This window comes from Triplophysa dalaica, chromosome 13 (genome assembly GCF_015846415.1).
Source record: "Triplophysa dalaica isolate WHDGS20190420 chromosome 13, ASM1584641v1, whole genome shotgun sequence".
Lineage (NCBI taxonomy): Eukaryota > Metazoa > Chordata > Actinopteri > Cypriniformes > Nemacheilidae > Triplophysa > Triplophysa dalaica.
In genome coordinates, this window is record NC_079554.1 from 13,253,092 (window position 1) to 13,266,268 (window position 13,177).

Sequence of the window (13,177 nt, forward strand, 5' to 3'; positions counted from 1 at the left end):
TACCTGACTGATTTACGCCAATGTATTAGTACCCAATGAATAAACTTTATGTCGAATATGATGTTTTTAATGAGTTGCAGTTGGAACACCCTGTACACGTGCTAATACTTACAAGAAGGCAGATTTCTACACGCACAAACAAACATGAAACATGACATGTAAAATACTGTGTAGGTAACTCCATCAATAAACATCATAAATTAACCACTTAAGCAAACACTATAAACGTACAGTTTTTTCCCTAACAGACACTTGCAATCTAAATCATTTGTAGATTAATAATGTTTATAATCCATTACTATATTACTTTAATAGTTTTTACTTTAAATTAGTCCACTGAAAGTACATTTTGCAGATGAATTAAGGTTTGATATCCAAGCAAATGGTGAGGAATGGACATAGGACAGTGTTTCCCAACCACTCTGACTCAAAACACAAGGATGTGTTCTTAAAGGCATAGTACCCGATAATGAAAATTCTGTTATGTACTCACCCATGTGTTATTTCAAATATTTATAAATTTCTTCCCTCCGTGGAACACAAAGGGAGAAAATCGGAAGAATGTAGACACTTATCTATACAATAAAAGCGAGTGGTACCTGGCTTGCAATCCCTAACACTGCCAGACATTTAATTTTGTGCTTAACTGTAACATATATTAAATATCGCTTGAGCAATATTAATTTAACTGGTCAAATATTACCATTAAAGACTAATAAAATGATTACAAATTAAAACTGGGAGAAAAGACTCACCAAGTAGATTCTTTTAAAGCAGCACTACAGAACTTTTGCTTATGGCGCCCACTTGTGCTTGATAAGCTCAATAGTCTGTTACCAGTTACGTAAATAATGTCCATGTATAAGCTTCCCCGTTGGCAGCACAAAACACGTGAATTTGTTTACTAAGCTGACGGAACTGACGAAAACAGAAACGTCGTTTGGAAACCAAATCGCAGTCTTAAGCAGACAGGGGATGGGCGGGGCTGTTTGTACTGGCTCGAACACAGAACTTTCTGAGTGTACTTGTCACCTCTAGGAGGCTGTTCGTGTAGCAGTGACAGTAGAGTTCATCCGGTTAAGAGTTGTTCTACCACTGAAATAATTTATGACACATTATTTTAAGGTCGAAAAACTACAAAGTGTTGCTTTAATGAAACAATCAAGCTTGTTGCTGATCATGGAGAAAAACCTAAGTGTGAATTTATTAATGTATTTAACCCATTAAAAATCATAATTTTAGCTTTATATATTTGCACAAGTAGCCTGACGCTCCTGTGGTTGGGAATCACTGACAGATATTTGTATAGGATTTTATACGATTGCTTTCTTAATACTGATTTGCTTAATAGGACTAGTTGTTATGATCCCAAATTTCAGCACAGTCGAGTACATAATTAGTTCTTTGTTGGGTCGACGACACGTCCTATGTAGAGAATACATTTAGTAGCTTCGTGGTAGACGATGAAAATGAATGGTCGGTTGAAAGTGAGCCTCGGAGGAAGAGTTGTGAAGAAATTGTTGAAGGCATAGCCCGATGAGCCTCCGGTCTCATCCACATCAAAGGCGACCTTCTGTACTACCTGGGAGCAGAAGGACAGTGGTTAATGCATGCTAACATTGACATAGATTAGCACTTTCAGAACCCTCTTAATATTATTTAATTCATTTCAGTTACAGTATATATTAGTTTGTATCATTTAAATGCCTAAAACTCCTGCTCATATTAGAAAACACTCTAGCAACTGTATGTGTCTTATCGTTGGCATCAATGCATGCTCTTAATGACACTAGTTGAAATCCTGTTGTGTATTCACTGGTAGACATGAATTATGCATTAAGAGTGACATTTGATTAAATATTCACAAGCATATTCATTCAACACCACATAACCTCATTCATTCTCATTCTATGCTCTCATTAGCTTTCATCGCTTGTCCCCTCAGTTTTAAGATGATCTTATACCTCTGACAGTTTTAGGCCTTCTGCACTGCTGATTCCAGACAGATCTGCACCGCTCTCAAACACCTCTTTAATGCCCAGGCTGGCCAGACTCATCTTGAGCGAGTTGGACTGCTGAAGTGAAAATCTGGGCAGCTGAACCTCCAACTTCCTGTAGGAAGAAAAAATACAAATTCAAAGTTCTCCCCTTTATACATCATTTTTAAATAGTAGAGCATCATGATAGCAACAAGGTGACGGGTTCGATTTCCAGGGAATGGACATGTTGATAAAATGAATACGTTGAGTGCACTTTGGATAAAGTGTCTGCAAATTGTGTTAATGTAAACCAACATGTTATTTAATGTCATGATGTTTCATTATGAGAACCAATGATTTTTTATGTATTCTGTAGGTTCCATATTAGATATAAGAGCTGAACCAGAGAAGAGGATTTAGCAAATAACAGGAAAAACAACATATAGTATGGATTTGGAAGAGCAAGACTGTCATTTTTATTTCATTTTTTCCTTTTGTTGCTTGTTTTTACAGTCTAGGGTATAAATGGTCTCAAGCATGATATGGTAACTTAGGCTGCTCAACACGATTTTAATAGATTTTATGTTATTTAAAGGAAAATATTTTTTCCTCTGCATACCAATAAATGAGAAAACAGCTGACAAGACTCACGTCTTTTTCAGCTTCGCAACCCATCCGCGAAATACGTGACCAGTTATGCTTTCTTCAATGTGGGTGTAATCCACATCTTCATTTGGGAGAAGGACGAGCATGGCCGTGCCATCTTCACAAGGCAGTTTCAGAATGCCAACCTTCAGGGTGGGGTCGTAGGCCAGGTAATATTTATCCGAGCGAAACATCATGGGCACTTGCACAATGGTATACTTGTTGACATAGAAACGCTCTTCTTGGGTGTTGCTAGCGTTGAAAGGTTGCTGCCACTGGCCTGTATAAGATCAAGAGGAGATATCACTTTGTATATTCACTGTTTGAAGCATGTAGTTTAGTGTTTTCTTTACCAGGGGATAGTCACCCAAAAGTACACATTCTGTCATCATTTATTCACCTTCATTTTGTTTAAAACCTGTATTTGTACTCTATTTCATTGGAACATAAAAGAAAATATTGTCTCAGTGGTTTTGTGTCCATACCACAGAAGTCAATGAGAGGCAAAGTTGTTTGGTAACATTTTTTAAAATACAATCTTTTGTGAAGAAAATAAGTCATATAGATTTAAAATGACATGACGGTGACTAAATAATGAATCTTGATTTTTCAGTGCACTATCCCTTTAATCTTGAAATATTAATATATGACCATGTGAATTATGTTTCTTACCTGTGAAGTAAGCAGCGCTTATTAACATGGCCATGGTTTGTGGATCGACACTGTCCACCATATCAATGATTTTACCCCCCGTTCGGCCTCTTACATAATCATTGATGCTCCCTTTGGCCATCACCCCATTGGCATAATTCAGATTTTGAACATTTGCATTATAAAACTGCTTAACCCTGGTGCTGAAGTCGGCATTTGCCTCTACCTGCTGGCTAGTGAAGAGCCCGGTGGCCTGGATCTGAGCAGTGGTCTCTCTAAGCTGCTGAAGTAGGATTTCTCTATCTTTCTCCACACCTATGCCCTGTAAAAGCTCAGTACTAGAGGTCCCACCGGCCCCTACTGCTAGTGTGGCAAGAGCCAAAGTTGCCCCGAAGGTTGAAACCACTACATTGTCATCACTTGTACTGGAAACAATGCTGTAAAGCCGGGTAGCAAAGTCTGCATTCTTGGTGGCAAGCTCTTCAATGTCTGTAGTTTGGCCGATAACACACACAGCAAGGAGAGATGAACTGATCAAGAGGGAGATGATGCCCATCTTCAGTCTCTGTGTTTCAAAGAAAAATATAGAGGGGAATTTTTCCAACATCAAAAAGCAAATATATCTAGACTGAATATCATATAGACAGGTTATTCAGTATGATAATACACATTGCAATCCTGACTGCATTTGATATCGCAAGATGTTTGGAATAAAAGCTGGGCACAAAATGTATACCAAAACGAAGAACACGAACACCAAATGGCTAACCTAATATCAGATAATAGATTAATGCAGCCCGTTATCATTTATAGGCCCAAATACATAAGATCAGTCCTCCATATCACATCTAACTTTATTCACATGCAATATAGAATGCTTGAGGTTTACATCATGACGACATATGTAATTCCTTCGCATATAGACTGAGAACCATAGATGATATATGGCGCTATAACTACAGCGAATACTATTAAACATATTTGAAATAATACATGCGGAATAGTGGTTCATTTTCACAACTGCGTTCATTAAATTAATTCATCTCTAGGATATTCTGTGTTATCTGTTCTAGGCCGGACTACTTACGAATGCCTGCTTTGACGTCACAGCGCAGTTTGGATATATGGATACGGTTGAGTTCAAATCCTTCAATGTAAATGACACAACAAGAATTAAAACGTCAAAATCACTTCACATAACGGCATCAACCATCAACAACAAACCAGCGCACGAATATTACGCAACATCCGCCCTTTCGCATTCTTGACCATTTACGTACGCAGTTTGCGTAAAGCAATAAAACAATGCGTATGCTGTAAAACATGGGCTGTTTCTTCAATTTAATTGATGTATCCTCAATTATTTTCTGTATTATTTTTACAATATGTTAAAGTATCGTGTTTTTTAAGGGTACACAAATACTTAACTAAAGGAAAACAACGCAGTATGAAATTAATGCCACCCAGTTTTTGAAACCATACGTGTAAAATTGTTAATATGATGTTTAGGAGAAACACACATTTCAGCTAGGTGACTGACACGGTGTATGTAATATGAAACCTCAAAATAAAATGACCACGCATGTGGGTCAATGACGTGTTTTGTGTCCAAATTCATTATTTTCCTAAAAAGAATTTGAATAAATACATGTCATATATCAAATGGATCTACAATATGTCCTTTATAAGAAACCCTTTTCATTTTATTGAAATTCAATAGATTTTTTGAGTTTTGGTGTTTGAAAGACCAAAAATGTCAGGTGGTGCGACCGTCCGAACATACAAACAGAGAACAAAACTGAGAAATAAATGTTAATTTTCTCAATAAAATTCTTAATAAAATATTTTGGCATGATTTTATGTTAAATTTCTTATATATGAGGGGAAAAATACTCAGTGCTAAATACATTAAATGTATATTATTTTAAATTAATATATGGTCGCACCACCTGACATTTTCTTATTTGTCATTGACCCATGTATAAGAGTTTGGAAAACACCCAAAGCACTTTCTGTCCCCTGTCCAGTCTCGGATACAGACCCCCACTCAAAGGGGGCGGAGCTTTGACAGCGTTACGCACGCAGCCCAGGCCAGGGGTCTAAAAGGAAGCTGCCTAAAATGATATAGTGTGCCTTTATGAGGTTCACATCTGTGTTTCTATAAAAGAAATGTTTTGCTCATCCAAATGTGTGTGGTACAATGGTCTAGTGTTTTTACAGACACTGGCACACAGAGGGTCTATGTTTAAAGGCAGTTTTGACATGCAACACACAGTTTTGTAACACAAGTTTGTGTTATGAATGAATGTGCATTAAATATATGAGTAATATTAAGAAGGAAACAATTAGGCCTTAATGTGTCTATAAATTATTGTTTCCTCTATTGTATTGTGGTCACCAACTTATATCCCAGCAGACTATGAACATTAGAATGTGTTTTAACTAGTCAGTTTGTTTATAATCCAAGATGAATAGTACATTCTTAATCGGTTGCTTGGCCAAGTGAAGGATTGGAAGATAAGTGAAGAGCAATCTCTTTAGTTCAAAGGATTTAGAGCGTTGCTTGTGCACAAGTTGAGCTTACTTTGGCTCGCTTTGAAGGGCTCACCAAACATAACAGGAACAAGCTAGTTATTCAGTCTTGACACTGAAGCTTTTTTAGTGTAATTGTATAATTTTTATCACAGGCATTCTTACATGTTTTATAAAAAAGTAACCACTTCTGAAGTGCCATGACATAAGGATTTTAATACATGCTGATAAACACAGCAGGAATACAATCTGACGGCAAAGCTCAAGTTACATGTAAGACATCATTTTTCTTTGCATTTACTGAGACCAGTAATGCAGGAAGCATTTTGGTCCTACAAGGCCTCAGAGTAACTGCCCAATACTTTTTTAAAGGCCAAAACATTAAAAACAAGAATATGTTTCTCATAATTTGATTAAAAATAATTTTGGTCTGTAACAGATGTCATATCAAATTACATTGCAAATAAATTCTTAGGGTAGCGATTGAGAGAAATAGTTTAAATTACAAGAATGTTCAATGTCAATGCATTGCAGTGATGACAACACTTTACATCAAAGCGACAATAATGCAGTTAGAAGTTACTGTACTCACTGTAATAAAATGACATCTAGGGAAAAGTTTCTAGGATCTTTAGGCTCAGTTCACTTTGTTACTTTTACAAACACCTGCAACACTGAAACTTCAAATAAGCCAATTGAAAATTTTGATGCAACCACAGTCACCAGAAATCGTTTTAGCTCTGAGAGTTGAGCTCTGTTTTTTTTCAATGCTAAGTAGTCTGGGTTTAATAACATTTCTTATGTCCATTAATTGTGCCAATAGTCACAAGTGCATATTCAAGCCCTGTTTGTTCATATCAATATCAGTCACATTTGCGATGTTGTATTTTCACTCTCCACTCAAGGCTTTTGGAAATCGGTGGGCCCCACTGTCTCGCACTGTCCACAGACACGATAAACCGCTTAAACAAAATGTGAATGCTTTACTTGTAAAATAGATACAGTAAAGGAGGTAAAACTGCAGTAAAGAAGAACAAGATCCTTGTTGGACCACAAAAGGCATTTTGTAGTTTTGTAGTATGCCTTCTCGATATTGACACAGGCCTGTTGTTTGAACCCTTTTCACATAATCTTTAAATGTGCCATTGAGATAGTAGGGTGCACAAAATAATCTTCATTACAGGATAGAGGCACAGAAAAGTATGTCTTCCATTACCTTTTTGTTAAGTCCTGGTACTGTCATGTTCATCCCGATTTACTTTGTAAGTCATTGGTCACAGGAACTGTATCCCTGAATTGCAGGATGAGATGAACTGATTGAGATTCGATCTTGAGTTTATACAAACCCCCTCACATTCATGATTCCCAAGCAGCATCCTAAAATGCTCTTTCATTTCTCTTTTTATGGCACGGGTTACATTGCTGTGAAGTAACGCTCGAACTGAGATCACCTTTTCAGCATAGTTTTATAGTTACAACAAATCCCTGTTTACATTTGTTTCCTCTTTGTGTTCATCAGGTATGTTAGGCTTCAGTGCAGAGCTTGATCTCCAAGGCTGCCATTATTGGCTGAGTAAATATCCATGTTTTAGTACTACCTCACCGCTTGCTGGTATTTAACTGGAAGGCACGTTCTCGTGTGGTCGCTGACTTGTGCTCGGTACATCAATATTGGGGTCATCGTCAACTTGGTAGCACTTGCCCAAGTTCTTAATGATGTTGAAATTATAACGCGCTGTGTCTGCTATGCTGTTCTCCAGAATCCAGCCATCAGACTCAGAGTCAGGGTCGCCTAACCTCAACACATTTTCCATGGCTGTCTGAAGATATCGTACCCCAGTCAACACAGACACCTGGTGGAAAGAAGAAGAAATGGAAAAAGTACTTGAGTTTAGCTGTAGCTAAGATAAACCAATGCACTTGAAAAGACTACGGTAAATAATGATAGATCTTTATGTTCCCCATCAAACATTTATGTAATAACAATTCATTACAAAAAGCAAATATAGTTATCAAATAATAACCTCGAAAAGCCAGATGGTAAGAACAATTAAACCAATAGACTGCATAATGTCTGTGTAGTGATCCAGAAGGGCATGTCTGCAGCCCTTTCGATTAAGGTTAAATTCTTCCGTCTGGTACTCATAGTTGTAGTGCGCCGAGTTGTTGGTGATTTGATGTTGGATGCAGGGTCGAGAAGAGTGTATGTTACAGCAGCTGAAGGGCACGCCATCGATCAGATATTTACCCTCCACATTACTCTGTAGTCGACTGAAGCAAAGATTATTTTTCAGAGACAGTGGATGTAGGAAATGAAAAAAAAAAAATTAGTACAGAAATAACAGAATATGTATATAGTGAAGATCAAAATTAAGCGATGTAAAACATTACATCACGTGTGTTTAAAAACCAAAACACAATCTAACATTTAATGGATTCAATGGTTACAATGGGAATTGTACTGGTTTTATTGAAAACAGTACTGGTGTCTACTGGCATGTGATGGATTCTATTGGTGGGATGTAGATGTGCAAAACACAATAAAAAACTGAATGTTAATATAGGAAAAGCTAATGATTCATAATGGTATTTTAATAAATACCATCAGAATTTTTGAGGTGGTTTCTATTTGATCTCTATTATTTCACCTGCCCAGAACAGATTTAAAGGGGTCATATAACATGGCTAAAATGAATATTATTGTTTGTTTTAGATGTAATGCAATAAGTATATACGATATAAGGTTAAAAAATGCTGTATTTTACATACACCGTGCATGTTTGTATATCCTCTTTCCCCCGCCTCTCTAAAATGCACAGATTTTTTACGAAGCTCATCGCTCTGAATAGCGAGGTATGCTATGATTGGCCAGTTAACCAGTGTGTAGTGATTGGTCGATTACTGCAAGCGTGTGACGGTCTCTTACCATATTTGGAACATCAGGTTCCAAAGCAATTGTACTGACAGGTAGACCCACCACTTACCATACATGTGGGCGGTCTTAGTTGAATCATACCATGAACAGACATATATTTGTGGGGTGGTGTTAACATGAGGCATTTCAGCCAGGTCTGGGAAAGTATTTGCTTTTAGATAGAATGCATCTTTTCTTCCGACACTTTCATTTTTGCAATTGTATGTGTCTAATACATGCATGAGCAATTCAGAAAACACCCAAAGACACCGAAAAACACGTATTTGCGCCATATGACCCCTTTAATGGTTATAAAGGGAATTGTTCTGGTTTAATGGAAGCCGTAATGCTGTCTTCTGGTATGTGATTCGGTTGGTGGGCTGTTCACTGGCAGAATAATCCTGTTGGAATAAAGCCTAAAACACACTACAATAAGGTTTTTTATGGGTTTTTTTATCTAATGTTTCATAATGGTATTTTAATGTTACCCAATATAATTTCTGTGATGGTTTCTATTGCGTTTCTTTTCTAGCAGGGCATTACAATGCATACTTGCTTTACTCCCACTTTTAAAAGAACTTTCATTTTATTCATAATTTATCAGAATTAACCACTTGAGATAAAAGTGCGTTATGGGTAAAATAATTGACTTACTCCACCACTTCACTTTTCGTCATATCCAGGTAACGGCTACTTATCCACTGTATGTGAAACCAGTCCCGGTAATCTCCATTGCCACAGCACTGAAACTGCATCTGCAGCATGTCCATTGTGCGTTTAATGTAACAGTGGCCTGGCATGTCTGTGTCCTTATAGTACCGCATGGCGTCGCGCAAGCCCTGAAACAGCGACTCCTCTAGGTCATTGCGCATACTATAGCACATGAGGGCCCCCACAAGGATGCAAAACGTGAAGAAAAATGTACAAATGATGTAAGGCAGCATCAGCAGCTTCCATCGCAGGAATTTGGTGGTGTCCACGCAGTCGTAGCAGATCTTTCCCCCTAAAAAGTTAATCGCGCAGGCAGTCAGGCCCACGGAGATAAGCATGTTTGGCACTGAGTCGATCTCCTTTGACATCAGCTCGCGGCGCTTCTCAATCTCCACTTTTAGGAACAGGCCCAGACTGAAGAGAGTAACTCCTGTTACCACGGACACCCAGTTCAACACCCATAAAACCTGGGCCAATTTGTCTCTATTTGTCTTTGTGAATGTCACTTTTAAGACGGCCATTGTAAAAGAGCGGGTGTGCTTTTACCGTCCCAGCAGTAAATGTTGAAATCTTGATGTCAATTTTATTCTAGGGTGATAAATGAAGGCAAATTGAAGAGGATGGAGAAAATGTTCCACGGAATAGGTAAGTGAACTGGGATAGATGAACAATAGGGGTTCATAAGCCGCTTACATGAGGTATTTTTACACTCCTGGATGATGACCTTAGCTGGATAACAGCACAGGTACTTAAATCAAAACAGGGAAGATATGGAAAAAAATGCAAAGATAATTTACATGGTTTGATGATACAGTATATAAGTATACAATAAATAATGCAAGATAACAATTGAAGAATTCTTTGAATTAAAATGATAACAAAGCTATTAATAACATATTATTTGAAGTAGCCATATGCACACTTAAAAATTCTAAGCCGATGTGCTTAAATGTTCATGAAATTGGTCAAGAACATTATTCTTGTAGGTAAACTGCGATCTCTCTAATACCTGTCAGGTTTCTACTGTACTTTCACAAAAAAAAAACTCAAAAACACATAACCTACCTGGTCATTTCTCATGAATTCACATATGGTCACATAATCCATAAACAGGTATTTTAGTTGATGGCACTTACTTGTTTCTTTAGTGCATGTTGGAAAGAGAAAAGACGTGAGGCCAGAAGGTTTAAAGTGACTTCCGTTCATCCTCTCTTTGACCTCCAACTAATCCATTTATCCCTTGGATTTAATGGAACACCTCCTTGCCATCTGGGCCAATAACAGTAGTGTTACCCCACCCACTTAAAAACAATAATAAAAAAGGGATTTACTCTAATTTTGTAGTAAAGAAAAATGTATCAGACACAAGACTGCCTAAAATTCTTGCGTACATGAGATGAGGGAGATATGAAGACTCAACTGGAGGAACCCAACTTTATTCAGTCTGGCCAATAAATAAATAAAAGTATAAATAAATAAATACAACTAATACAGTTTACTTATTGTTTATTTATAATAATTTAGTATGTTAATACTGTACATATACAGAAATGTGAATCGGGAAAACATTCAAATCTCAAATACTGTGATCAATTTTATGTAAAATTAAGACATTTTGCGCATAACACAAATCTATTTGAATCAATAATCATTATTGTTTATAAATCGGAGCTATGTAATTTACAGAACAAGTGGTAACATTTTTATTCCTCGTCCAATGATGCAGCGACAGTTCAGCATTCGTCGACATGCGCAGTAGCAGCAGAATGCAGAATGCAGTTGCCGGGACGATGGCCGTAGATCATTTTCTGTTCGGTCAGTGCATCCTTTACTTTTTAGCGTTTCTGTTCGGTTTCATCGCCGTTGTGCCACTCTCCGAGAACGGGGATGACTTCCAGGGAAGATGCCTGCTGTTTACGGAGGGAATGTGGCAGAATGAGAACATGACGATGGGGAAGCAGCGCTTTGTTGTTGAGGAATGGGGACCAGAATCATCCTGCCGGTTTATCACTTTCGTGGGCATCGTGTCGCTCATCCTCTCCGCTGTACAGGCGTGGCGGACGCTTTTCTTTCTTTGCAAGGGGCACGAGTAGGTGACCCCTTATGCATTTACAGTATATTCTGGATTAAACCTTGCTGAAAAACAAAATCATAACTCCAAGATACCATTATGAATCATCAGCTGTTCCTGCTCACCATAAAATTATTTTACGTGGTGTTTTGGGCCTTATTCTTGTAGGATTTAATATTGTACAATTGATTCCTATTCACCAGATCCCATCATCATATCCCAATACATCACCAGTAAGGTCCCAAAGAGACCATCATATTGTAGTTTCCAAAAAAGTTATAATTATAACCATTTAACGCATTAGAATTTTGTGATGCTTTCTGTGTTTTTTTCTCTGTAGAGATTTGACATATTTACATAATCAAAGCAAATCATGTTATGATACACTATTTTATTCAATAGCTGTTCTTTCATCTTTTATAGCTCTCATTTCCATGCCTTCCTGAATTTGCTGCTGTCCCTCCTTGTGGTATTTGTGGTGTTTGTGGCGGGCACCATTACCAGCGTTGGCTTTAACTCATGGTGTGATGCTGTCACTGAAAAGGGGGCCTTGCCAAGCAGGTAAGCTGTGACAGTATAAATCTGAACAAAAATCATATGCTGTGATAGTATAAATCTGAACTAAAATCCTAATATTACTAAGTTTTAAGATGGGTGCATTTTTCTTTGGCAGTTGTGAGGACCTGCAAGACACAAATTTAGAGCTTGATGTTGATAACTCATCCTTTTATGACCAGTTTGCCATCGCACAGGTAAGATATTTTCTAGTGTCAAGCTAATCTTTCAGAGTTCAGAAAATATTCATAATAAAGGATATTAATGCAACATTTTTGTCCGATTCTCTCTTTCACAGTTTGGCTTGTGGTCATCTTGGTTATGCTGGTTGGGTCTAACTGTTCTGGCCTTCATGAAGGTTTATCATAACCACAGGCAGCAGGAGCTGCTGGACAGTCTAGTTCAGGAGAAGGAACTTCTGCTCGGTCATCCTTTACAGAGTTCTTATGTGTATAACAGGAATGTAATGATGTAAACCAACATCTCTCTCTCTCTCTCTCTCTCAATCCATTTACAGTATATACCATTCACACAGCTACTAGTTTATGAGACCTGAAATAATAATCTTAACCATTTTGTACAAAACCTATGACAAAAATTACATTACTCCGAGTCTGGTCTTTAGTATCATTTGCAAAGTATGTTTATGTTTAAATGAATGATCAATGCACATGCCATACTCAAGGCTCATATCAGAGAGTTAAAGGTCCAGTGATGTTCTTTAGACATCATACTGATACTTGTAGCCTAAATGTTTTTTTTATGGTTTTGCAAATGTATTATCATCATGATTAAGATGGGGTATGTGTTCTATCAAGAGCTATGATAAGCTATGTACAATATGAAAAAAGTGCAATGGCACACAGGGTGGTATTATTTTGTTTTATAAATTATGAATAAATATATGAGTATACATTTTTGCAGTAACATTTTTTTTTTATTCAACACATACAAGATGATAGCATTATTACTAAAACATCAAATGTACATATATTTCCAGATCCCATAGTTTTTGCAAAACATCTCACAACTGTATCAATTTGGATTTGCGTCTCAACGACCAGCGTTTAAAGTTTTGCTGTCTTTGTCACCACCTAGTGGCTAAAATGATTATTTTAA

The 13,177-nt window shown here is 37.3% G+C and overlaps 3 protein-coding genes across 3 annotated transcripts; 1 reads left to right on the plus strand and 2 right to left on the minus strand.

Annotated features, from left to right (window-relative positions):
- Positions 1–53: 53 nt before the first annotated feature.
- On the minus strand, positions 54–4,534 carry serpina10a (serpin peptidase inhibitor, clade A (alpha-1 antiproteinase, antitrypsin), member 10a). Its single transcript, XM_056764765.1, has 5 exons — positions 4,363–4,534; positions 3,297–3,840; positions 2,631–2,904; positions 1,965–2,112; positions 54–1,582 (listed from the first exon to the last, which is right to left on the minus strand). The coding sequence occupies exons 2-5, from the start codon at positions 3,829–3,831 to the stop codon at positions 1,397–1,399; spliced, it is 1,143 nt and encodes a 380-aa protein (XP_056620743.1). The 5' UTR covers positions 3,832–3,840; positions 4,363–4,534; the 3' UTR covers positions 54–1,396.
- A 2,889-nt stretch (positions 4,535–7,423) lies between these two features.
- On the minus strand, positions 7,424–9,953 carry prph2lb (peripherin 2-like b). The gene is made up of 3 exons (XM_056763759.1): positions 9,376–9,953; positions 7,832–8,078; positions 7,424–7,660 (listed from the first exon to the last, which is right to left on the minus strand). Exons 1-3 carry the CDS (start codon positions 9,951–9,953, stop codon positions 7,424–7,426), a joined length of 1,062 nt encoding a protein of 353 aa, XP_056619737.1.
- A 1,266-nt stretch (positions 9,954–11,219) lies between these two features.
- On the plus strand, positions 11,220–12,973 carry tmem179aa (transmembrane protein 179a, genome duplicate A). The gene is made up of 4 exons (XM_056764960.1): positions 11,220–11,521; positions 11,927–12,064; positions 12,177–12,255; positions 12,357–12,973. Exons 1-4 carry the CDS (start codon positions 11,223–11,225, stop codon positions 12,531–12,533), a joined length of 693 nt encoding a protein of 230 aa, XP_056620938.1. The 5' UTR covers positions 11,220–11,222; the 3' UTR covers positions 12,534–12,973.
- The last annotated feature ends 204 nt before the right edge of the window (positions 12,974–13,177 follow it).